The sequence below is a fragment of the Photinus pyralis genome, unplaced genomic scaffold (assembly GCF_008802855.1).
Source record: "Photinus pyralis isolate 1611_PpyrPB1 unplaced genomic scaffold, Ppyr1.3 Ppyr1.4_LG10, whole genome shotgun sequence".
Classification (NCBI taxonomy): Eukaryota; Metazoa; Arthropoda; class Insecta; order Coleoptera; family Lampyridae; genus Photinus; species Photinus pyralis.
This window is the reverse complement of record NW_022170250.1, coordinates 20,697,523-20,724,872: the sequence shown is the minus strand read 5'-3', so window position 1 is coordinate 20,724,872 and position 27,350 is coordinate 20,697,523. Positions and strand designations below refer to the sequence as shown.

The window sequence follows — 27,350 nt, the reverse complement described above, 5'->3', positions numbered from 1 at the left end:
GTCGCGTAGGCTAGATGCGGAGGCTGGCGAAGCGAATTTTATTAACGGATGTAGAGTCAGGTCGTAACAACGTCAAATAATGTCGGAAAGTTTATGATGTTTAAACTTTTGGCGTACCTGCTCTCCACCATCTCCCGATCGGCTTTGTAAAACAGTCGCGCGTGAAATCTCACAAACTTCAACATTATACTGGGGGGGAAAATTGCGGTTTTCCATTATCTCAATGGTGCTCTAAAGTTGAAGGTACAACTCTATTTGCCACGTTTCCAGTTCGCGCGACCTCGCTTCAATTAAGAAAACGAGTAGTTTCAGAGACAAGCCGCGAATTGTCGCGCGTGCCTCAATACTAGCGATATCGGCACAATATAATCATTTTGAGAAAGTACTTCAAGTGGAAAGTCGAGCCCTAGTCAATCCGTTAAACATGCAAAATTATGCAACAACCACAGAAACCGAAGTTCCGGCAGCACTTAACCGAAATGTAGAGCGTTCCCGTAAACTTAGCGCGACATATCCGTCTCGAAATTTATACGCCATTGTTACCGTAATTACGAGCTCCGCCGAAAGGGTAACGGCGCTCGGAAGTCGAAATAATTGGAATCGAAGGAAGCGTATTTTTCGTCCGCCACCAGACCACTTTGGAAATTAAAGAACGTGACGCCTTTACGCAAACGTTTCCCTTTTGAGAAAGATGAAAAAGCCGGACGAATTATAATTCTACGTTCAGCATTTGCATATTTACTCGCGCTTGAGATACGGCTTTCGTAAGCGAAGCTGAAAGTACACACTCGTCTGATGTTGGCAAGAAATGGATAAACAAAATTTGAAATGCTAAGATTTGGAAAAGCGTATTTTCCGAGTTCCTCAATTCGAAATGAGCATACACGTTATTGATTTATTCACGGTATGAATTGAAATTAAATAATTAACTTACTCAAGTTATCTCACCATAAATAATCTCGTTCTTGGGCTCCGTACAGATTTGTTTCATGTAAGTACCGTAAAAGATAATTCCAGTTAAAGACCGTCTGAAGTACTTGTTCAAGATACTAATCTGTCTAATTATTATGATTGCGAATTTGAAGTTCTACGAGTTATATTACACTTACAAAGTTTGTGTCAGAGATTAAAAAAGAAAACTGTCGCGCTTTGGACGTTATACAAATGCCTAACGAGCGAAAGTTATTCTTTCTTTCTAAGGTCACCAGATCCTACATAGAATCTTGGATACCCGCCGGGGTGATTACCATATTTGTTGACGTATTATATATATGTAAATATGGCAATCATCCCGGCGGGCATCCGGAAATGTATGTAGACTTGGACTACTTGTTAAAAAAACCTCGCGCAAGGTGGCTTTTAGGTAGAAGATGGTATTGTAAGTAGATCAATTACATGGTACGTGTCAAAGTTCTAACGTTCTTTTTCTTAACAACTTCAATTCTTAGTTAGTTGAGTATTGCAGGTTTGATTTATAATAGTTCTTTATTTTTACGACTAGAGGCCGCCCGTGTGTGCCTTTTTGCACTACATTCGTGTCCTTTTTTAATTTAGTCTTGCGTACGAGGGTTTTGTCTTCTCTTCTGAGTTTCTCATCGTTCTCTCCTAATTTTCCCTTCTGGATTACTTTTCGACTGTTTGAACGTCATTGCACCCTTGATTGTGACAACAGTATTGTTTTATGTTCTACCCGTTCAATTGTTTTATTTCTTTAGCTTAACAATACCAAAACAAGGATCTCTTAGTCTGCCTTGTTCCGCCTTTCGGCAATGGCAGTGTATAACCTTCCTTTTTTACCAAAAATCGACTGCACCAAAATTTCTCGGGAAAAAACTTTTTCTTATTAATTTTGGTGCGTAGAATCCAAAACGATTCGTACTTTTTCGATTAGACGTCTCAATCAAACGTTATGGGCAAAAAATCAATTTCGGCGAATTTCTTTTTTGGGCCAAAAAATTGTGACAGCGCCAGTCAATTGCGCTGGCCGAGACCTTTGCAACGAATGGTCGGAAGGCACATCTACGACGCACCGTTCTCGAGATATTACGGTTTGTCAAAATTGTTGGTCGAAACTTCAAACCGGAATATCTCGAGAACGGTGCGTCGTAGGTATGCCTTCCGACCCCTCGTTGGAAAGGTCTCGACCAGCGCTATCGATTGGCGCTGTCAGAATTTTTTTTGGCAAAAAAAAATTCTCAGATCGACCGGAGAAAAATATTTTCTTATAGAATGTGGTTTGTAGAATCCATAATTTCAAACAGTTCCAAGATCGGGCTACTAGATCAAAAGTTAAAGCCTTTTGAATTTTTTGCCGAAATTGGTTTTTTGCCCATAACTTTTGATTGAGGCGTCTAATGGAAAAAGTACGAATCGTTTTGGATTCTATGCATCCAAATTAATAATAAAAAGTGTTTTCCCGAGAAATTTTGGTGTAGTCGATTTTTGGTAAAAAAGGAAGGTTATACACTGCCTTTTTTTGAGCCCCGAAGAAAAAATTGTCCTAGATCGACCCGGAAAAAATTTTTCTTATAGAATGTGGCTTGTAGAATCCATAATTTCAAACAGTTCCAAGATTGGGCTACTAGTTCAAAAGTTACAGCCCTTTGAATTTTTTTTCGAAATTGGTTTCTAGTCTATCACTTTTGATTGAGAAGTCTGATCGAAAAAGTACGAATTGATTTGGATTCTACGCATCCAAATTAATAAGAAAAAGTGTTTTCCCAAGAAATTTTGGTGTAGTCGATTTTTGGTAAAAAAGGAAGGTTATACACTGCCTTTTTTTGAGCCCCGAAAAAAAAATTGTCTCAGATCGACCCGGAAAAAAAATTTCTTATAGAATGGGGCCTGTAGAATCCATAATTTCAAACAGTTCCAAGATTGGGCTACTAGTTCAAAAGTTACAGCCCTTTGAATTTTCTTTCGAAATTGGTTTCTAGTCTATAACTTTTGATTGAGGAGTCTGATCGAAAAAGTACGAATTGTTTTGGATTCTACGCACCAAAATTAATAAGAAAAAGTGTTTTCCCGAGAAATTTTGGTGCAATCGATTTTTGGTAAAAAAGGAAGGTTATACACTGCCTTTTTTTGAGCCCCGAAAAAAAAATTGTCTCAGATCGACCCGGAAAAAATTTTCTTATAAAATGTGGCCTGTAGAATCCATAATTTCAAACAGTTCTAAGATTGGGCTACTAGTTCAAAAGTTACAGCCCTTTGAATTTTCTTTCGAAATTGGTTTCTAGTCTATAACTTTTGATTGAAAAATCTAATCGAAAAAGTACGATTTGTTTTGGATTCTACGCACCAAAATTAATAAGAAAAAGTGTTTTCCCGAGAAATTTTGGTGCAGTCGATTTTTGGTAAAAAAGGAAGGTTATACACTGCCCCTTTTTGAGCACCGACAAAAAAATTGTCTCAGATCGACCCGGAAAAAAAATTTTCTTATAGAATGTTGCCTGTAGAATCCATAATTTCAAACAGTTCCAAGATTGGGCTACTAGTTCAAAAGTTACAGCCCTTTGAATTTTCTTTCGAAATTGGTTTCTAGTCCATAACTTTTGATTGGGAAGTCTTATCGAAAAAGTACGAAATGTTTTGGATTCTACGCGCAATTAATCAGAAAAAGTGTTTTCCCGAGAAATTTTGGTGCAGTCGATTTTTGGTAAAAAAGGAAGGTTTATACACTGCCTTTTAGTCAAGTCAAGAAAACATAATTGATGAGGGGATTTGTCCTATGCTCAAAGGGGAAAAACTAATATCGCATTTCTGCTTCCACACTTACAACTCCTACATGAGAAATGCGCGAGGAAGTGCTCCTATAGCATAAGTGCCTCCGTCTCGATCAGGAAATCAGAATAGGTCCAGGGATCCTTTACCCAATGCCTTATTTTCGCTTCTACACATCAAACATTTAGGACAATAATGGTGGAGAAAGTGTTCCTGTTTTTAATACACGAAAAATCTCTTCTACACATTTTCTCTGGATCCCAGGAAAACATAATTGATGGGAGGACCCTCCCCTATGCTCAATAGAAGTGGTCTGTGTTTTCGCTTAAGGTCTTACGGCTCCATTCTCAGAAAAGAGAGCATTTTTGTCCCTAACGGCCGGTACCTGAAGAATAGATGTCCTCGTCAACCAGGAAAGCATAATTACTGAAAAGTGTTTTTCTATGTTCAAGAGAATCGTTCCAACATCTTATTTCCTCATCGATTCTTAAGTACAACTCTTGTCTTCTGTGCCCAATACTCTGGTGTTGCGAGGAGAGATATCCCTACTCCTAATAATACTGTTGTCTTAACATCACGTAGACGTTATTTCGTTCTAAAAACCAAAAATAATAACGGGACATCCTGTATATGAAATCAATTTATTAAGTAAATCTGGGACATTCTGTACGAAATAAACACAAAATTAGTTCGTTTCATTTGAATTTGTACTTCAGTGTTGGTTTTTTCCTTTTAGAATTTTATCGTTTTTAAATTGTTCAATTTAGATAAGGTGCTTTAACTAAGACACATCACTGGTCAAGTTTGCATACTTTCTAAAAGGAGTTTATTTTATGGTGGGAGTGACGTTTTTTTAAAACTGAAGAAACAAAAAAACGCTGTTGCTAGTTTCGCGACGGTTGAGGAGCGTGGTCATTTGTTTACGCTAAATTCTCGGGCAGTCAGCCCTGTTGGTTTTGTTGAAGACGCAGTTCCTAATTCTTTGTTTCGGTTTGAATACCAAAAATAATGACAGGAAATCCTGTAGATGAGAATATTCTAATTTATTCAATGTTTCATATTTTATTCGTTTTGAGCCAGCTAGAGGGCTGTCCTGTGGGTGGAGTAGTGACCGCTTTCTGTGTCTGTTTCTGCACGAAAATCAAAAATGTTATAAATTCCCTTTGATCATGAAGGGAAGTTATCGATGAGGTGGCGCAATGGACGAAGCGGTTTTTCTGACTCTAATACACAAAGGCTGCTTTGGGGAAGTGTTGTTTACGTCGATCGATGATGATTTTTTTTATGCTCAAGATTTACTATTTTGCTTCTGGCTAAACTACCAGGAGACATTTTCCAGCATCCTACCCTCAGCATTTACAGCTTTTGTATCAGTAGAGATAAAATGTTAAAAGCGATGTAAAAAACCAAATAAGAAGCCAGTCAGCCTTGGACAGGCGTTAGTGGGAAACTTTTTAAATGACAAAAACTTTCCGACATCACTCGGCGTTGTTGCGGCCGAGCTTACATCCGTTAATAAAAGTCGTCTTGTTTTAACAGGAAATGCTAAGCGTCTGCCTAAGGCGTCTCTTATTTAACTATTAACTACTCTCGACTGCTCGCCGGTTATTTACCGAAAGACGTATTCGGTATGCAAATACGTTCCTTTTCCGCTTCGATTAGTACAAATTGTCACGACCAACTGGCTTCGATTTTAAAGGGATTGATCACTTCGGCCCGGAACAGTTTTGAGTGTTACATTCTAAAGCCGTGTGAGACGGTTTCCGTTTTGGAGAAAGTTACACCGGGGGAAATCATGTAGAGCGGAACAATAACGCCTTCGGATTAACGGGGTTGCTTAAAATATTGAAATTTATGCGGATGCTGCCGTTTCAGAATGTAACCCGTTTTCTAGCGTAGTCAACTTGCATTCGTAATAATTATGCAGGTTAGTCTCTTGACTAAAGCCTTTGCGCTTTATATATAGATGAGATAAACCTGTACGATCCGCATGCGAGTTTGACATGTATGGTATCTAGACGACACAAACTTGTACGGAGGTCAGAGATACTTGTTTACGGAATGAATATTGCAATCACCCCGTTGGGTATGCGAAAATTGGGCGAATAAGTAATCTAGCGGTTTAAACGCAATATGAGTATAAACTCTACCGAGTTGAGCACCTACATAAACTTTAACGCTCTGAAAACCGTAACACTTCCAAGCTTATACAAGACCAAACTAAACAATGCCGATTTAAACTCACGTCGGATTTAGTACCTACCGTGACGAAATTCGAGTGTCAAATACTGACGCATTATATTTTTTAATTATTATTTGCGCTCGGCAATATTCGGTACCTACGCAAATTAAAATGAAAAAGGTTTATATTTGTCATATGGAGTATCATCAATTACGCTCGGATGGGTGACACGATTTCGGGGGTAGGGTGACAGATTACGTGTTCGCATAATTGGAAAATTTTATTTCACGCTCGGCTTGAATCAAACATGAGTCCTGCTGCAATTGTATCACTTTGCGATGGTCTCGTGAGCAAATCACACTCGAATGCCTTATCTAGATAGGATGAACCTGTACGGGAGCGCCATAATATCAAACTAATGAAATTATCGGAGCCATCGTCCAGCCGCCTTCAATAAATAGGGCATTTTTCAACGCCAGTAACCTCTTTATCCGAGTACGTAATGGGGTCCTCCATTAAGTTGTCCTTTTAAGAAGAGAAATCGACGCATTAGTCATCACTTGAACGTAAACGACGAACCATGTATAAAGATTAACCCAGATCCAGCTGCTCGCCCTCATACTGACCAGAGCCGCCAGAGTTAATCATAAATTAAATCGAGTTACGGAATCGGATGCCGAGAATAACGCAATTATTTTTCAATCAAAGCGTTCGTCGCAACAATGTTTGCGTCGTCGAAATTTTGTTATACGACAGATTGCGTTTCGCTCCCGGTATCGTCGCGATGGTGACGCGGAAAGGTTCTCAATTTAATTAGGGGCGGTTTGGAACATGATGTAGACGTAGGAATTAGGCGATGACATGCTGTTACTGATCGTTTAGCGAAAACCTGTATATCAAGTTGAATTGAGACTGAGCTTCGGTGCCGACGGACGAAGGGAAACATAGACTTTTGACCCATGTACCACCGCGTCTGTTTTTTTCTGCTTAAATATTCTTCGCTTCATATGCATTTGACGCCTCTTTCTCAGCCTCTACCTACAGACTCTTCACGCTTGTTTTACTCCACCTTTTCATCTCCATGGCTATTTTAGACCTGGTTCAACCATCACGTTCCGTTCACACCTCCTTTTTTAACACCTCTTCTCTCAGTACTTTCTTTACATACTTGCGTCATTCATTATAGGATCTAGGGAATGCAATCCCGCAGCAAAATCTCAATCCCGGTATTTGCGGGATCGTTAGAAGTTAGTCCCGCGGGATCCCAGTATTTGCGGGATTCCGCAAAAGTTTTAAATAAATTGGCAAATGAGCAATTTTGTACGGTTAACTTCTGTATTAAAATAAATCGCTAATTATCACAATATTCAACAAAAAAGTGAACTTCGAATTTTTGGTCGAAATTCTGACAGCGCTAATCCATAGCGCTGGTCGTGACCTTTCCAACGAGGGGTCGGAAGGCATATCTACGACGCACCGTTCTCGAGATATTACGGTTTGAAATTTCGACCAAAAATTCTGACAAACCGGAATATCTCGAGAACGGTGCGTCGTAGATATGCCTTCCGATCCCTCGTTGGAAAGGACTCGACTAGCGCTTACGATTGGCGTTGTCAAAATTATTGGTCGAAATTTCAAACCGGAATATCTCGAGACGTAGAATCCTCCATAATTTCAAACAGTTCCAAGATCGAGCTACTAGATCAAAAGTTACAGCCTTTTGAATTTTTTGTCGAAATTGGTTTTTTGCCCATAACTTTTGATTGAGACGCCTAATCGAAAAAGTACGAATCGTTTTGGATTCTACGCACCAAAATTAATAAGAAAAAGTTTTTTCTCGAGAAATTTTGGTGCAGTCGATATTTTGATAAAAAAGGAAGGTAAATAACTGCCTTTCTTTGGCCCGAAAAAAAAATTGTCTCAGATCGACCGGAAAAAAATATGTTCTTATACAATGTGGCCTGTAGAATCCATAATTTCAAACAGTTCCAAGATCAAGCTACTAGATCAAAAGTTACAGCCTTTTGAATTTTTTGTCGAAATTGGTTTTTTGCCCATAACCTTTGATTGAGACGTCTAATCGAAAAAGTACGAATCGTTTTGGATTCTACACACCAAAATTAATAAGAAAAAGTTTTTTCTCGAGAAATTTTGGTGCAGTCGATTTTTGGTAAAAAAAAGAAGGTAATAACTGCCTTTTTTTTTGGACCGAAAAAAAAATTGTCTTAGATCGACCGGAAAAAAATATGTTCTTATAGAATGTGGCCTGTAGAATCCATAATTTCAAACAGTTCCAAGATCAAGCTACTAGATCAAAAGTTACAGCCTTTTGAATTTTTTGTCGAAATTGGTTTTTTGCCTATAACTTTTGATTGAGACGCCTAATCGAAAAAGTACGAATCGTTTTGGATTCTACGCACCAAAATTAATAAGAAAAAGTTGTTTCTCGAGAAATTTTGGTGCAGTCGATTTTTGGTAAAAAAGGAATGTAAATAACTGCCTTTTTTTGGCCCGAAAAAAAAATTGTCTCAGATCGACCGGAAAAAAATATGTTCTTATAGAATGTGGCCTGTAGAATCCATAATTTCAAACAGTTCCAAGATCAAGCTACTAGATCAAAAGTTACAGCCTTTTGAATTTTTTGTCGAAATTGGTTTTTTGCCCATAACCTTTGATTGAGACGTCTAATCGAAAAAGTACGAATCGTTTTGGATTCTACACACCAAAATTAATAAGAAAAAGTTTTTTCTCGAGAAATTTTGGTGCAGTCGATTTTTGGTAAAAAAAGAAGGTAATAACTGCCTTTTTTTTTGGACCGAAAAAAAAATTGTCTTAGATCGACCGGAAAAAAATATGTTCTTATAGAATGTGGCCTGTAGAATCCATAATTTCAAACAGTTCCAAGATCAAGCTACTACATCAAAAGTTACAGCCTTTTGAATTTTTTGTCGAAATTGGTTTTTTGCCTATAACTTTTGATTGAGACGCCTAATCGAAAAAGTACGAATCGTTTTGGATTCTACGCACCAAAATTAATAAGAAAAAGTTGTTTCTCGAGAAATTTTGGTGCAGTCGATTTTTGGTAAAAAAGGAATGTAAATAACTGCCTTTTTTTGGCCCGAAAAAAAAATTGTCTCAGATCGACCGGAAAAAAATATGTTCTTATAGAATGTGGCCTGTAGAATCCATAATTTCAAACAGTTCCAAGATCAAGCTACTAGATCAAAAGTTACAGCCTTTTGAATTTTTTGTCGAAATTGGTTTTTTGCCCATAACCTTTGATTGAGACGTCTAATCGAAAAAGTACGAATCGTTTTGGATTCTACACACCAAAATTAATAAGAAAAAGTTTTTTCTCGAGAAATTTTGGTGCAGTCGATTTTTGGTAAAAAAAGAAGGTAATAACTGCCTTTTTTTTTGGACCGAAAAAAAAATTGTCTTAGATCGACCAAAAAAAAATTTCTTATAGAATGTGGCCGGTAGAGTCCATAATTTCCAACAGTTCCAAGATTGGGCTACTATTTCAAAAGTTACAGCCCTTTGAATTTTCTTTCGTAATTGATTTCTAGTCTATAACTTTTGATTGAAGAAGTCTAATCGAAAAAGTACGAATTGTTTGGATTCTACGCACCAAAATTAATAAGAAAAAGTGTTTTCCCGAGAAATTTTGGTGCAGTCGATTTTTGGTAAAAAAGGAAGGTTATACACTGCCTTTTTTTGAGGCCCGAAAAAAAAATTGTCTCAGATCGACCCGGAAAAAAAATTTTCTTATAGAATGTGGCCTGTAGAATCCATAATTTCAAACAGTTCCAAGATTGGGCTACTAGTTCCAAAGTTACATCCCTTTGAATTTTCTTTCGAAATTGGTTTCTAGTCTATAACTTTTGATTGAGAAGTCTGATCGAAAAAGTACGAATTGTTTTGGATTTTACGCACCAAAATTAATAAGAAAAAGTATTTTCCCGAAAAATTTTGGTGTAGTCGATTTTTGGTAAAATGCAAGGTTATACACTGCCTTTTTTTGAGGCCCGAAAAAAAAATTATCTCAGATCGACCCGAAAAAAAAAATTTCTTATAGAATGTGGCCTGTGGAATCCATAATTTCAAACAGTTCCAAGATTGGGCTACTAGTTCAAAAGTTACAGCCCTTTGAATTTTCTTTCGAAATTGGTTTCTAGTCTACAACTTTTGATTAAGAAGTCTAATCGAAAAAGTACGAATTGTTTGGATTCTACGCACCAAAATAAATAAGAAAAAGTCTTTTCCCGAGAAATTTTGGTGTAGTCGATTTTTGGTAAAAAAGGAAGGTTATACACTGCTTTTTTTTGAGGCCCGAAAAAAAAAATTGTCTCAGATCGACCCGGAAAAAAATGTTCTTATAGAATGTGGCCTGTGGAATCCATAATTTCAAACAGTTCTTCCAAGATTGGGCTACTAGTTCAAAAGTTACAGCCCTTTGAATTTTCTGTCGAAATTGGTTTCTAGTCTATAACCCTTGATTGAGAAGTCGAATCGTAAAAGTACGAATTGTTTTGGATTTTACGCACCAAAATTAATAAGAAAAAGTATTTTCCCGAAAAATTTTGGTGTAGTCGATTTTTGGTAAAATGCAAGGTTATACACTGCTTTTTTTTGAGGCCCGAAAAAAAAAATTGTCTCAGATCGACCCGAAAAAAAAATTTCTTATTGAATGTGGCCTGTGGAATCCATAATTTCAAACAGTTCTTCCAAGATTGGGCTACTAGTTCAAAAGTTACAGCCCTTTGAATTTTCTGTCGAAATTGGTTTCTAGTCTATAACCCTTGATTGAGAAGTCGAATCGTAAAAGTACGAATTGTTTTGGATTTTACGCACCAAAATTAATAAGAAAAAGTATTTTCCCGAAAAATTTTGGTGTAGTCGATTTTTGGTAAAATGCAAGGTTATACACTGCCTTTTTTTGAGGCCCGAAAAAAAAATTGTCTCAGATCGACCCGAAAAAAAAAATTTCTTATAGAATGTGGCCTGTGGAATCCATAATTTCAAACAGTTCCAAGATTGGGCTACTAGTTCAAAAGTTACAGCCCTGTGAATTTTCTCTCGAAATTGGTTTCTAGTCTATAACTTTTGATTGAGAAGTCTAATCGAAAAAGTACGAATTGTTTGGATTCTACGCACCAAAATTAATAAGAAAAAGTCTTTTCCCGAGAAATTTTGGTGTAGTCGATTTTTGGTAAAAAAGGAAGGTTATACACTGCTTTTTTTTGAGGCCCGAAAAAAAAAATTGTCTCAGATCGACCCGGAAAAAAATTTTCTTATAGAATGTGGCCTGTGGAATCCATAATTTCAAACAGTTCTTCCAAGATTGGGCTACTAGTTCAAAAGTTACAGCCCTTTGAATTTTCTGTCGAAATTGGTTTCTAGTCTATAACCCTTGATTGAGAAGTCTAATCGAAAAAGTACGAATTGTTTTGGATTCTACGCACCAAAATTAATAAGAAAAAGTCTTTTCTCGAGAAATTTTGTGTGGTGGTTTCAGACCACATTAGATAATAAGGCATGTAAATTAAGTACACCTTTAATTAAAGTAAATATAAACTTAGTACAGGTACGTTTATGTTGACGTTTAGTATTGTACTAGAAAATCCTAATGTGAATACATCACACGCCCCTTCTTAAACAAAATTAAAAAAATAACATTTCATTGGTATACTTAAATATTACATTATTAATCGGTCTGGTATTTTAACAAGTCTGCCACTTCTGGTATAATAGTCACTCGTCACAATCGGGTTTGTCTCACTGGAAGTAGTGCCCACTTTCACTTCAGGTTCGCACTTCAGAGTTTCTTCGCTCATCCGTCTGGGATTGATCTGTTGCCTATTCCGCCGGTAATCCGCTTCACCTATGCGAACAATGTAGTCGTTAGGGCCTGATTTCTTCATTACAACGCCAGGTTTCCAATTACGTATACCTTCTTGAACGAAAACGTCTTGTTGTGGCTCCAACTCATACAGCTTTTTCGTTGAGACGTCATAGTACGCCTTTTGCCTTTCTTGTAGAAGTTTTAGCTGATCCTTACTACCTCGAATTGGGAACTTAGGCTCGAGAAGTTTACAACTAACGGGTAAAGATGTCCTTAATCTTCTTCCCATCAGCAGCTCACTAGGAGAAGGTAAGTTTTGTTTGGCAGTAACATTATAATTTAATATGGCGGCGAATGGATCTTCTTTTTCTAGGAGACACTTTGTTAAAAGACTTTTTACAGTCTGTACTGTTCTCTCAACCATTCCATTAGATCTCGGATATCGAGGACTAGATGTAGTTAACTTTATATCATACCTATTTGCAAATTCTATAAAGTCCCATGAATTGAACGGAGGTCCATTGTCGGAAAATACTTCTTCAGGCAATCCATTAATTGCAAAAATATTCTTCAAGCAAGAGATAACAGTGTTACCTGTTTTGTTGGGCAATTTGTTAACCACAGCAAACTTACTAAAACTACTACTACAACTAGGAAATCTTGAGAGAATAGTGCTTTAAAGTCAATGGCAATTTTTTGCCAAGGTCGGTCAGGTACGTCATGTGGAGACAGTGGTTCTCTCGCATTTGACTTGGCATACGATTGACACAACTGACAACCAAGAACCATCTTTTCGATGTCTGATGACCATCCTGGATAATAGATGGCATCCTGGCCCAATTTCTTGCAGGCATTCACACCTTGATGGTATTTATGGATTAAATTTAGAAACTCATTTCTAAGACTTGCAGGTAAAATTAGCCGCTTTTGGTAAAAAGTAGGTTTTCGTGGAGATGTGTAGATATCATTTCGCACAGGCCAATACTGCTTCACACCGTCAGAAACTTGTATTTGATGTTTGGGCCATCCGTGCAATACATAATTTTTAATTTCAACTAATATAGGGTCGGCATGAACAGCCTCCTTTATTTTGTTTTCCGTTTCAGGTTTAACTGCTATAACAGAAAACAATTTGAACTTAGAATCCAAGTATTCGGTATTAATAATTTCGTCTGTGGGGTCACAACTAAGCGCATCTGGTACCTGAAGGCACTTTCCCGGAACGAACGAAAGTGTGAACTGATATCTAAGAAGGCTTATCGCAAGTCTCTCGATTCGCGGCGACATTTCATCTAGAGGTTTTTTTATTAGTCCAATAAGTGGACGATGGTCACTTTCGATTATAAAATTAATTTGCTCGCACAAATAGTAATTAAAACGCTCACAACCAAATACGAGTCCTAGTAACTCTTTTTCTATATGATTGTATCGTTGCTGAGTCTGAGTTAATGACACGCTTGCAAATTCTATAGGCCGATTATCTTGAGTGATAACTGCCCCTAGTCCATATGGGCTAGCATCTACTGATAGTTTGATCTCCTTTTTCGGATCAAAGAAATTCAAAGTTGTAGCTGAGGAGACTAATTGTTTGAGCCTATTAAATGTTGCTTCCTCAACCGAAGTCCATTGCCATTCTGTTTTTTCACTTAGAAGATTTCTGAGAGTATTGGTTTCGCTCGACAAATTTGGTTTGGAATAAACTTAAAAAGGTAGACAATCATACCAAGGAACCTCTGTAATTGTTTTTTACTTTTGGGTGATTTCATTTCACATATAGCACGCGTTTTGTTTTGATGAGGTGATATGCCACGTTCACTGATCGTATGACCCAAAAATGTTAGTTCCTTAACACAGAATTTAGATTTTTCACGATTTAGGGTAAGACCGCTATCTTTAATTCTTTTGAGAACACTATTTAGATTTTCGTTATGTTCTTCTACTGTTTTTCCGAAAACGAGAATGTCATCGAAGTAGTATCCCGCTACTTGGCCGAAACCTCCCGTTGAGTGATCGCTCGATTCATGCACTTGTCTGTAATCACTTTGTGGTCCACTACTGTTTTTGAACCGTTGCTTAAGCGCACTCACTGTCACATGTTCTTTGTTAATCTCTTTTTGAGTAAGAACACTACTCTCCATCGATCGGCAAGTATTTATCGCGTCACTCAATTCCAGGTTGGGATCTTGTAGGAGTCTTTCTTGAATTCGAGGATCTCTTACCCCTAACACGATTCTGTCACGTATTAAAGTATCTTTTTCCACAAACTCACAAGAACTCGCTAATTGTCTCAACGCGGTAATGAACTGATCAATTGACTCGCCTACAAGTTGCTCCCTTTTAAAAAACTTAAAATGCTCGTACACAAGATTTTTTCTTGGATTACAATAATTTTCAAATTTGTTAATTATTGTGGCAAGTTTTCTGCTATCTTCCTCCTCTGTGTACTCAAACGTATTGTACACATTAATTCCTTCATCACCCAACAAGTTAAGTAGAATCGCGATTTTTACATCGTCTTTTTTATCACTCTTCCCACTTGCTAATAGATAAAATTGAAATTTCTGATTCCACAATTTCCAATTTGCAGGTAAATCACCAGTAAACGAAAATGGTTCCGGAGCACGACATTGTTCCGCCATAATGCACTTCGCCAATAACTAATTAAGTTATTAATTTATTATTAAACATCAGATGTCCTGACTGATGTAATAAAATCGCGTATTTTTCTTTATAATCGAATTTATTCCGCACGCATTTATCATGCACACCTAAAACTTTTGTCCATTATCACGTACCACCTTATCTTCTTACAACACTGGTTTGAGAAGTCTAATCCAAAAAATACGAATTGTTTTGGATTCTACGCACCAAAATTAATAAGAGAAAGTCTTTTCCCGAGAAATTTTGGTGTAGTCGATTTTTGGTAAAAAAGGAAGCCTTTTTTTGAGGCCCTCAAAAAAAATTGTCTCAGATCGACCCGGAAAAAATTTTTCTTATAGAATGTGGCCTGTAGTAATTTCAAACAGTTCCAAGATTGGGCTACTAGTTCAAAAGTTACAGGCCTCCAGGACGTAGATTGTTGGCCCGAGTAGTTTGAACACTGATAATTAGCAACAGCGATTTAAATGTTAAAGTAATGAAAGAAAGAACTTTAATTATAGAATCAAATCAGTCTAAATTTAACGACTGTGGCCAAATTGGTATTCAAAATACGCAGAAGACTGTATGAGGCAATTATTACCTGTCAAATCTTGGTATATTATTTAAGGTCCTCGGTACTGTGCATAAACACCCAACAGTAGTAACAAAAATGCCAACGCGTTCTTACTTGAGTGTTAACTAATTTGAAACCTGCCCTGCTATTTTAATGCTTTGTCTCCATTAAAATTAACTTTGAATTCTTACAAATCCAGTCACCGTCATCGTTCACAATCAAAATTTCCCTCAATATACATGGAGTAGCTGAGGATCATTGACAGCAGCCACCGAGGGTTTGAATTGCGTTTTCAACGATCACGGCGTTGTTTTCAGTGATTGATTACTCCAATTGTCGCATTTCTACGTATGAGACGTCGAAAGTTGAATAGCCATTAAAAGTGACATCAATTATAGGTTTATAAATGACTAATAATTGCAAAACTGTTGCGTGTCCGAGACTCCACGAATGTATCATTATACTCAGAAAGTAAAACGCAATTCATTTTGATAAATTACCACAAATCCTTTGTAATCTAGAATTCATAAAGGACCTCGAATAAACAAGATTACCAGCATATTCCGTTATGGTGGCTATGTTGTTCTCTTAATTAAACAAATTAGCTTTGAGTGTTTGTTTCAGTAAGAAGCATTAAACTAGAAGCATCATCATCAGCGTAGTCAGCAAACTGAATACAATACAGGGACATACAAGGATACACGATATCGCTGCGATAGATAACACGCGAATCCACCCACCGATCTGGGGTTGATATATACGCGTCCACGGCACACTAATGGCCGCATGTTGATTGCGAGTTTTAAAGGGGACTGGATTTATAGCAGATCAGGAGTTTAGGGCCGCCCTATGCTCATTATTTATCAGCAAATCCTTTTAATACATTTGCTTGACTCGATATTACTGCTCCGGCATACACCAAACTGCTTACCAAATGAAAAAGTTTAACTTGAACTATCAATCGTCCACGCCACAAAAAAAAATCCCAACTTCGTCTTTCAATTTCTAGAATTATACCCCGCAAAATCGAACTAGATAATTTATGGATTAATATGCGAACTGTTTGTAAATTGGTAATCCAAGAGGGATTAGGCGTTGCAATTAATTATTGGGCCAGTGGGTATTAGTCATTGATCAGCTTAGAATAGAATCTGACAAAAAGTCCATTTTAGCATAGTTTCGCGCTACTATTAATTTTAAGGATAATGGCCAACTTCCATGTGGATTATCGAAGTAAATCGTGCATGCCAGATTATGTGGCTATCGAAAATTAATTGCTTCTCTAACTTTGAATGGAAATCAAAGGTTTTCATTTGTTTCAGTTTTTCCAGCGCTCATTTCCATTTTGAAACGAAAGCGCATCCTAGATAACTTTTTAATTAAACGTCACACATTAGGTATGATACTTTTTAAATGCAATACCAATGCTTACAAAGGGAGGAAATGAGAATATATAGTCGTTTTAAAGAGTGATTTTGATTAGAAATTTCAATTACCATCCATGTGATCCTTATGGTAGCCGCAAAGCACCTTTTTACTTTGTAGTCGAGTGTTTTTTTCAGAATAACAATCGTAGAGGAAAGTAATAATATCATTTTGGCTGGTTGACATGAAACACTAAAAATTAGAAACGAAGAATTTACCCCTAGCCCAATTAGTCCAGGCGAAATAGCTCTAAAATAATGTATTTTCAAAAAAAATTAGTTATCGGGCGAAACCGGGTTTTTCAGGCAAGTGAAATGATTTAAAATTGGGGAAAAATAATTATTGAAACAGCTGAATTTTTCCGCGAGTGAAGTTCCGTGGGTTGAAAGGGGTGGAAAGTGGTGTTTTGCAAATTGTGGCAAAACTATTCATTTTGGCGAAAATGGTCAATATAAAAGTTATAGAGAATAGAAAAATGAACAACTTTTGTATCTGGACTATTTTCGCATAACCTCCAATTTTCCTAGAAAAACCGGAAAAACTGCTTTTTCGTTTTTTATTTTTATTTTTGCGAAAAAAAGTCGTAGGGTTTGAAACATAGCTTGTTTTATTATAAAAAGGAAATAATTTTTTTGTGCCCGGAAATTTGAACCATCTCCGGAGATCTCACGATTCTCTCCCTTTTTCCCCGGAGATGAAAATTCTATCTAAGTTATGTGAAAGTAACCTTTACATTGAACATTTTCGCCTAAAATTAATAGTTTTACTGTATTGCCATTTTTCCGTTTTCATTTGACTCTTGGTGTTTACTATTACCCCCGGTTACTTTATTATATTCCTCCTCCCTTCCTATCTTGGCATTAAAATCCCCTAATACCATTTTGACATCGTGCTTGGGAGTTCTTCCAACCGCTTCATAGAGCTCGCTCTTAACTGTCAATTCTTTATCCTCCGTTGGAGAGTGTATATTTACTATTGTTATTTTTCTGTATCTCCCTCTCACTCGTAGTCGACAAATCCTTTCGTTTACGGCCTCAAAATCTACTATTGCAGCCTTGATCTTAGTGTTTATTAAAAAACTTACCCCTAGGTATTTACTCGTTCCTCCACTATTATAGAAGGTGTAGCCGTTTACCGGGATTACCTGTTGTCCTTTTTGTTTTGTCTAGTACCCCGTACGTTCCATGAGCCAACTCTGGTCAATTTTTTTTTCTGCGTTTTTGTTTCCCTAACTGAAATTCGTGTCCTTGTCCATAGCAATTTCTTTTCCGATCGCTCCCGTTTTCTTCTCCCTTGTTAGTTTGTTATATTGATTCGGCTAGCCTTCCGCAGTTGCTCCTCAAAGCTGACTCCTTCCGGCGATCTTTCATTCGCTATCCTTTTCTAGCTAGTACTCTTACTTCCGAGTTCACTGCGCATTCCATTATTTTCTTCTTCCTGTACGTTGTTTGCCCTATATACTTTATTATTTATTTTCAGCACTCTCTCGCGCCTTTGTTTCTTGCTTCCTTCATTTGTGGTATTAACCTCTTTCTTTCCAGCAGCACATCCTCGTTTATCCAGATATCCGTACCTTTTAATTTATTTGTGTTCTGAAAGATCCTTGTTCTAACTCGTTCTTTATTCAACTTTCCAATCTGTTTTGCTACCTATATCTACTCCCCACTTTCGGCATCTAGCCCTATTTTTTTGCAGTAGAACCTTGACGTCTCTTTGCAGCTCACTGCGTCAATCATTATATTTTCCCTTCTCACTTCTCTCTCTAACTCCTCTCCAAAATTTGTGTGATTATTCAGTCGACAGGATTCACTATTTGAATTTACTTTCAGAGTCAAAAATAAACACGCGTAACCTCTATGATTAGGATCATCCTGAACCTGAAATAAATAAATAAATAAATAAATAAATAAATAAATAAATACATAAATAAATAAATAAATAAATAAATAAATAAAATAACCAGAGACCGGTCATGTGATATTTAATCTGGGTGTTGGGAGTAGAAGAAATGGAGAAAGGGGAAGTTTGTTGCTGGTCCAGAGGGGTGTAAATTGGTAAAAAAAACAACGAAAGGGTTTTGATATACCTATTCTTGATATTAGTGGTGGAAGAAGTAAAGCAAGAGAAGCTCCCTACGGATTTAAATTTTTTTTCGATTTGCGATGAATTTCGACCGCGTAAAATTTCCGATGTACCGCTTCATACGAATAGCGAGGAGGTTTTTTGGAGTGATGCAAAAAAATAGACGCGAGCCTTCAGATTTGCGTTGGCTCCTTTGTTATATTGAGCCCGGCACGGGCAGAGACTGTGAAAATGTACGGCTCGTCCGCGGAACAGAAGGGAAGTTTGCCTAAACGTTAGTGGAAATGCAGCTTTAGGTGTAGAGATCACGTAAACATTTGGTCGTGAAAAGTTTCGATTCTCAAGAAAGTTAATAGTAGGTTATATAAATTAAGGAAAATTATTCCGAGTCAACCGCTATAAATTATCGCTTCGAGTGGAACGAAGAAATGCAAAAGCAATGAATTCAGTGATAATATAACATTCTTAGTAAAATCCCTACACTCTCAGTACATTTTTTATGCTACTTGGATCGACATCTCAAGATCGAATATGTGACCTGGTAGAAAGTTCAGCCTGCTGAATGCGTGGTCGATCTGGGACGAATTGTACATCAATTTTTTTTTCTACTCGCGTATACCAAGGAACTCTAACCTTCACCTAGGTCAATTTGCCACAGCGATGAAATCTCTGGAGATCGACGCCATCTTCCACTAATAAGAACAAAATGGTATTGCATCTTTTGTATTTCATTGTTGTTTCGTAGCATTAGCGGTGGTGCATATTTACTAGCGATTTTTACGGGAGCAATTAAAACAACAGAGGTTAACGACCAACAACAACAACGTAACCTTATCTTCTCTTATCATCTACATACTTTTTTTATACCTGCGCGCAAAAATTGTTAAGGCTAAGACAAAACCTGGAATGTACCATGCTATCTAGCGGTTCGACCATAAATTAAATAATAGAATATCGATTCATAATTAATCAAATTGTAATCCAAAAAACCGTAAGATATTACTGTAATGTGCAAAATTTTGAGTTTTCGATTTAATGTTGAATTATTTGGATTATTTATTGTTGTCATATTAGCGTTTTAGTTTATGAACCTATTCGCATTTAAGTACAAGTTTCAAAGTTATATTTTCTATTTATTACGCAATTCAATCCACAGAATTTTATTTTGATTTATGTTACCCCACAAAAGTTTCAATTATTGTTAATATTGAACAAGCTCAATAATTTTGTAAAGTTTGACTTTCGTCATCGACTAGATTGGATTGTGATTTCCTGTACTAAGGGAGGTTGATTGAAATCAGCATTCCTGAATCAAAATTAATTTAAACTTTGGTATCGGTTTGTAGATTTTCATGAATGCGGTTCACTTGGCTACACTGTGACGTCTCCTCTTGTCTTCGCATCAAAGTGAATAAATTTGTGACGTATTCCGTTGCAGTTTCTCTCCCCTTCGTATTTCTTCCTCCAGAGTATACTACGTTTGTGTAGTATGATATAAAGTTTTAAGCTGTCCAGTACCTCACCCCACTTTTTCCATGTGTTCTTAATGTTCCTGTACCAAAGGAGATCCTTGCCCTTCAGGAGTTCTAGTAACGCCAGCAGGAATTCTCTTCCACTGTAACCGTAGCATTCTCGTAATTCTGCTATTCTTTCCGTAACTGCTAAAAAACCACCAGTACTGTCGAATTTAACACCCCATTTTCGTACCCGGTCACAGATATCCGGTGCACGTTCGGTTCTTTGTTCCCAATATTTGCATGTATTATTATCTACCATCTTGACTTGACTTATAAAGGTTGAATTATGTTTGTTCAGATCGCTGATCGGATTTCGAGTTGTTTAGGTACCTTCCGCCATCTCGACCAAATTCATTGACAATGGTGAAGTTGCTGTTTCGCTTTCCCTGTTGTATCCATTCCTTGCCCTTAGTTTCTCCACGATACTGAATCCAATTGTTGTTTTTCTTATGATTCTACCAGTTCAGCCTTTCTCAGGCTTACCAATTCGCACATATTTTCCAATTTCCAGGAAATTTGTCCCATGGGTATTCTCGCACGATTTACGCCGGTTCACCATCCTGCTGGAACCAACCGTTGCCAACTTTTGATTATTTTGGGTACCGTACTGTAATAAAAAAATGCTACTCAATACAGTATGTATTGTTTGATGATGATTTCTCCGAAACGAAACGTTGTAAGTATTGAAAATCTTTCATCGATACCTTATAGAGCTCAAAAGAGTTCATTATTTTTTCAGAAAAAAAAAATAAAAACAAATTCGGCAAATTTCGGTTTTTATGGCATATCTTCGGAAGTAATCGGAATTTTCTGGTTTTCTTTAAAACATGATAATAACATGTTTTCCATTATTTGATCATTTTCTATGGTTTCCGAGATTACCATGATAGAAGCCTTATTTTAGACACAAATTCTAACCTTTATGATCGGGCGCCAATGTTGTAAGGGTTGCTACGGGTAGTTGCAGTCGTGACTTCAAGATCCTAAAAAAAATTGCACAATTTAAATTTGTTTCTAAGTACTACAAGTATTATTGTATAACCTTAAATCACTGGACAGCGTCTGGACAGTGTTTTTGGAAATGGCGATGATAGGATACCAACACTTTTAAACGACTACAGTTCGTGTTTGGCATGGTATTATTATTCAGACGCGGAATGTACATTGGGTGTGACTCAACCACTACCCCAATGTACTAGCCAGAACGTCCAAAGGAATCCAAGGAGTTTGCGGGTCAGAGGCCCCGCTAGTCGAGTGGGTCTGGTACGGACGGGTTTGGAAATCAGGGTCTCAGGAATAACTGTCTGTGAAGCGGAGGAATCTTCCTTTTATGCAAAAATGACTATACCGCGTTGGGGCGCAGTATGGGGCTTATGGACATATACAGTACATTCTTGCCAAACTTATTAACTAACTTGACAATGACAGTACAAGGAGATTATATTATTGTGTTTAAAAACTTCATCATATGTCAGTTTGGCATCATTGCGGTGACAAGGATAGCGCTATCTAAGAATTACGCAATTTAGTAAGAGAGGGATTTAGCCCATAAGACCCCATACTGCATCTGGAGGTGCGAACGCACTATAGTGGGATTGTTATTGCACAATGTCAACCAATAATCGGTATTCTACAAACGATGACGTATAACTTACAAAAATTGGGTTTCAGGTAACGAACAATTCACGTTTTACGAAAGTGAAGCCGAAAATAATATTGTAACAATTGAGTGAGAAAATATGACGGACGATTGTACGAAGCCGTGTTAAAAAGTGCCCTGAATTCGCAGAAAGCAAAAAAATTAGGGACGTCTCTTGTTTTGGAAGGTAAAAAAAAAGAGTAATTCATTCTCCTTTTGTTCTCCTCCGTTATTGTCTACTTTAAAGCCACAAAAACAGCGGTTTGCTTTTCCAGCCGATCGCATAAATTGAGCGAAATTTATGTGTGAAAAAAACGACGAATTTTCTGATTTGATCTTGCCTGGGTATAATAGAAAAAAAAAGCGAGGAGACACGCCATTATTTAGGGAGATTAATTTTTTGCCTGACCTGTTGGACGGACACTGTTGCGCTAGATATCGATAACCTGAAAATATTCCTAAGTAAACTGTGAATGTAGATCAAGCTCGTAAAGAGCTTTGATATTCCGCCAAAGGATCGATGGGTGCTTTTGTAGCTGACGTTAACGATGCTTTAATATTTAATAATCTTGAGAGTTGGACGTCTTGTGTGAAACGCGTAAGGGATGTCGAATAATGGAATTCTACTGGCTGCAAGAACAAAGAAGGTGGTCGAGATTTTTATGGTCTGCGTTCATTATACGTGCACGCTGTAAATTGTCTCGGGAAAAAGTAAAGGAGTCGCGATTTCACGGTATTGCGCCCAAAATGCAGCTGACAAAGTGATTTTGCATTCAGCATTAATGTCAGTGCTAGTCGTCTTTAAATCATCAAAAGTGCTGAGCTGGAGTTAGGGCTTTAGTCCCTACAGGCTCTCCTCGGGCGGATTAACATCGCGGTAAGGATATATGAGGATAATTCCATGCAGTCGAGACTCCATTTTAAAAGAAGATAAATGTTACATTTTATCTAGGTAAATTTATGTAAAAACGTCTCGTAATATTGTAAAGATGTTACCCTGGATCACTCCGTTATTTTCACACACACTCCTCCCAAACTCATTATACAGAAATTAAATAACACTCTTCCAGATTCGCTTAAGCCTGTTTTTCTTTTTTTGAACGGATAGGAACACGCGATGTTATCAGTCCTAACAGGCGAAGGACGCGGCAAACTTTTCCGGAGGCCATTAAGATAAAAATCATCCTTTCGTTGCAATTTTTGACGGGGCGTGGCCGGGATCTAAATTAAAAATTACGACGTTATCATTTCGATTACTTTAGGACTTAATGGTATAGTTAGAGTGAATGGGAATTTGGTATATGATTGAATTTTCTGCGAACATAAATATACGTCAGGTTAACCGGTCTTCTGTTCATTTCCAGCCGGCCAACAAACAAACTAATGCGTATCCAAACAAATGTCCCCTCGGTCGGCGACGCCGAGGCGCGCTTTAGGGTAGTAGTGACATTCGGCGCCCGCGCCCTATGATTCATTGTATCCGAAACACAAGCATATCTCCTAATATCGTATCATTTCAATACGTTTAAATCGGAATGCCCCGCTAACCTATTTCGGCCCTTCTTCTATTGCCACTATCGGTCCGGTCCACTTGTTAGAGCTTAACGATAATTAAATCATACACGAAACGTGTCAAGTGAAAATGAATCTAAAAGAGATTAGCGGATTAATGCGCAACTAGGCGTTAGGTGGAAAGCCGATAAGTGTTTGTTTTAATCCTTGCGGCCGACCATAGGTTGACATCTCACCTATTTTTATGTCGACCGATGAAATCAAATGTAATTAAACTGTCCAAATGGAATTTCACAACGAAAGGGACGGAATTGGTATTAATTTTGGAGTAATTTGTATAACGGATTGAGCGGGACAGCAATTTTAGGCACCATAACGTTGTTCCGCACTGTTCATCCAAGAGTCGCACTGAACTATTTTTCATAGACGATTTTTCATTTCGAGGGCGTTACTTCAACAAATACCCTAGTTCTAATTGGTGTATTATTATGTTGCACATTGTTGGGTGTCAAAACAATTAGTGTTTTTCTTCTTTGGGTTACGGGCGAAATATATAAATATAATAATAATAACCATAATGGATGGCGAGTTGTAAGTCAGCTCGCAAAACTGAATTAATTAATTATACCCTGCCACGTAGCCGGTGCGTTTGTTAAGCCAAAAGGCATGCGTTTAAATTGTATACCCCTCTTCCGGCAATAGTGAAGGCGGTGTACTCATGAGTGGAACTTACCAATAAGCTGATTTGATATCCAAACTGCTAATGTACTTGGCGTCCCGTAGCCGATCTAAAATAGCTGACACGTTTGGTAAAAAATAGGCGTCTCCTTTAGTTAATGCACTTAATTTGCTAAAATCAACACGGAATCTATAAGTTGAGTGCTTTTTAGATATAGGACAGACTGGAAAAGACCATTCACCTTCATAAGGTTCAATAACATCTAATTTCAACATGTTATCCAACTCATCATCCATAATCTTCTGTTTAATGGGAAGACATTTGTGCGACCAATGGCGCTCTTAAGTTTAGGTACTTTTTCTTCTTATTTGGCGTTGGTCTTTAGTTAAGTATGACTCAACCGTGACTTGTGAAATACAAAGTTGCTCCGAAGATGAAGAACAATGCCAAATATCTTGTCGTAAGTCAGGTAGTATGTTAATACGCTTCCAAAAATCGATTTGTCCGTTTTATTAAAAAAAACTACCTTGTTTCATTCTATTTTCTCTCCAATATCTCCAATAATAACGAAAATACATCGGGACCGAAGTTTTTATTACACTTCTCGCCCACATACAGTTTTATCAGTGTACAGAGTAGTTGTTAAAGACAACATTGACTTTCTTTTTGTTCTGTGAGACGGAAAATACAAAAAGCTTTCGAATTCTTGCAAAATATTCGTAAATCTCTTCGGAAATGAGATGTAAACGTAAAATTAGTTTACATTGCGAGACCGTGCGAGCTTGTAAAGTTCGGGTAACGGGTGAGCAGTTGTACAACGTTTTATGGTATTCCGAATCGTAAATCTTTAACGAAAAGTTCTTTTTCTTTGGAAAAAAACGAAAGTTATTCAATCGAACTGGCCGTTGAAAATATTTGGCGAACGTTACTACGACAACATTCTGTATAAACAAAAAAAAACGTTTTGTGTTTTTCTTGAATCTGACAGAAAATGGATCTTCCAGACGAAATAATCCAAGAAGCGGAAGAAGCTAGTGGAAAATTAATACCTGAGAAATCCCGAAACCGGTACGAAAAGGAACTGACAGCATTTAACGAATGGAGAGCAAAGAGAGTCGGCGAAATGGTACTGAACGAGACCGTTGTGTTGGCGTACGTTTCTGGTCTATCAAAAGTCTTCAAGGCATCAAGTCTATGGACTAAATTTTCGATGCTGAAGAAAGCTCTCATCGTTAATGGCAATGTTGATATATCTAGGTTTGTTGCGAGAACAATAATCACCGTATTTGTTGTATCTACCTAATTTAATTGGTTTTATAGATTTGGAAAGGTTATCGCGTTCATGAAGGCTCAAAATGTTAATTACGTGCCGAAGAAATCTAAGATTTTGTCTGTTGAGGACACCCGCCAATTTATTTTAGAAGCTTCAGATGATTTTTTGCTCTGCAAAGTTGTCTTGATCTTTGGACTGTATGGGGCTTGTCGCCGAGATGAACTACTTAAGCTAATTGTGGATGATATTGAGGACCATGAGAAGTACGCTCTAGTAAAGTTGCAAGATACGAAGACTCATACATCTAGATCGTTTATTATTCCTGATGCAAATGGATCTTTGAATCCTTATGAGATTTATAAAAAATATGCCAAATTACGTCCTCTTGATGTTGGAACGAGACGCTTTTTTTTGGGATACAGAAAAGGAAAGTGCGTTGCTCAGCCGGCTGGTATGCATACCATTGGTGGTGTACCGCGAAAAGTAGCAGAATTCCTTGGTCTGGATCACCCTGAAAAGTATACTGGGCACTGTTTAAGACGAAGTGGTGCTAGTATGGTTGCGGAATCTGCTGGAAATCTTCTGCCAGTAAAACAAATTGGTGGCTGGAAGTCCTCAAGAGTGGCAGAGGGATACATCGAAGCGTCAGTGAAGAGCAAAATGGCAGTTGCAGCAATGATACCCCTGGCGGGGCCTAGCAATATCCACTCAACGCCAAATGGGGCTGTTGCATCGTCTTCAACTGCTGGACTAATGATTAGTGGGAATTCTAACTGCACGATTGAAGTGCATATGTGTAAACATAATGATTGTTCTTAATTTTTCTTATTTGTTGCCTTCTGCCTTTGCATATCTTTAATAAATATGTATTGTTGCTAAACAGCCCGTTATTTAGCCCGTAAAAAAAATAACGGGCTAGCCCGTAAAGAGTCTCTTTATGCATAGAATCATAGATCAATAGAAAGGTGTTTACGATTCAGAATACCATAAAATTAGTTATTTCTTTCTGGCTATTTGCGGTCCCGTCATACGTACCTACGTATTTTTAAAATTGTGTATCTTCGAGTGCAGGTGGCATTTTAGAACTGTCTTTTTGATACCCAGACTTCGGACTACTAAAATTTTAAGCGCCGATTTTAATTACAACTTGCTTTACTAGATTACAACGAATTATACAATTATCTGAGAATTATCAGAACTGCTAAATGATTAAAAGAGTTTTGCCAATTATTGTCAAAACAGAAAGTAGGTGTACAAATCTTAGTAAGTACCTGGTAATGCTGGTAATTCACTTATGAGACTAAAGCGATAAAGACAAAAAATGTACGTTTCTAGCATGCCTAACTGTTTATGTTGTTCTTAAGGCATAAATATTTAACTTGGAAAGAAAGCGTTCGGGGGGTAGTCAAGCATAGCTGTTTATAAGGGAAAGATGGTGGAAGGTGCATTTGTTAATTAGTTGTTCTTCTAATATCCCACTCGAAACATGAGAGATTGAAAATGCAGTTGAAAAATTAACATGGTCAATACAAATGGCAGAAACATCAATCTACCTGCTCTGTAGATATTAAGCACAAAATTTGTGAAAAACGACGTCTCCGAAGAACTGGGAAAATTAGTAGATCATGACAAACGCAAGCTCAAAACAGCTGCTCGAGAGAGTTAAAAGATATGATCAAAGAATCGAAAAACAAATCCTACGAAGAAGTACTGTCTCCCTGTCTCCCACAGAGAATACGGATTATTCACTCGGGAAAGGCACAAGTCGTCTTAACAGGCCCAAACAACACGTACCACCAATTCGAAACAAAGACGGATCATGGGCTTGAACCGATATAATCATTTTTCTGCTCATTTCCAGGAAGTATTCCAGCCAATACCATCCGATGACGAAGACAGTGATATCGTGAATTACCTTTTCCAGCTGTGGCTCTTTCTCTTCCTTTGAAGTTTTCCAAAAGTAAAAAAATCTTCTGGCTATGACATTATTATTGGGCGAATACTGAACAGACCGCTGATTTCAAAACTTTTCGAACAATTATTACTCAAAACACTCTCTCCAATCCTCGAAACTGAAAACCTCATTCCCGAACACCAATTCGGCTTGACATGAACAATGCCTTCTAAGATAAGAAATACTGATCTGCAGTCTTTCTTGACGTCAGCCAGGTCCTTGATAACGTCTCGTATACGGATCTGTTATTCAAATTAAAACAGGACATATCACACCCTTAGATACTACAGCACTCTGAAATCTTA

At 37.4% G+C, this 27,350-nt stretch overlaps 2 protein-coding genes across 2 annotated transcripts; one reads left to right on the top strand and one right to left on the bottom strand.

Annotated features, from left to right (window-relative positions):
- Positions 1 to 11,604: 11,604 nt before the first annotated feature.
- LOC116162421 (uncharacterized protein K02A2.6-like) lies at positions 11,605 to 13,037 on the bottom strand. The gene is made up of 2 exons (XM_031476036.1): positions 12,384 to 13,037; positions 11,605 to 12,318 (listed from the first exon to the last, which is right to left on the bottom strand). Exons 1-2 carry the CDS (start codon positions 13,035 to 13,037, stop codon positions 11,605 to 11,607), a joined length of 1,368 nt encoding a protein of 455 aa, XP_031331896.1.
- An 11,717-nt stretch (positions 13,038 to 24,754) lies between these two features.
- LOC116162011 lies at positions 24,755 to 25,961 on the top strand. Its single transcript, XM_031475520.1, has 2 exons — positions 24,755 to 25,075; positions 25,139 to 25,961. The coding sequence occupies exons 1-2, from the start codon at positions 24,810 to 24,812 to the stop codon at positions 25,908 to 25,910; spliced, it is 1,038 nt and encodes a 345-aa protein (XP_031331380.1). The 5' UTR covers positions 24,755 to 24,809; the 3' UTR covers positions 25,911 to 25,961.
- Positions 25,962 to 27,350: the final 1,389 nt, after the last annotated feature.

Bases quoted from the DNA above. Each gene is read 5' to 3' on its own strand.
- LOC116162421 (XM_031476036.1), bottom strand. From the start codon at position 13,037: ATGTCGCCGCGAATCGAGAGACTTGCGATAAGCCTTCTTAGATATCAG. The intron at 12,319-12,383 runs GTAAGTTTGCTG...TCTTGCTTGAAG, and splicing joins TAGTTGTAGTAGTAGTTTTA to AATATTTTTGCAATTAATGG.
- LOC116162011 (XM_031475520.1), top strand. From the start codon at position 24,810: ATGGATCTTCCAGACGAAATAATCCAAGAAGCGGAAGAAGCTAGTGGA. The intron at 25,076-25,138 runs GTTTGTTGCGAG...TTGGTTTTATAG, and splicing joins GGCAATGTTGATATATCTAG to ATTTGGAAAGGTTATCGCGT.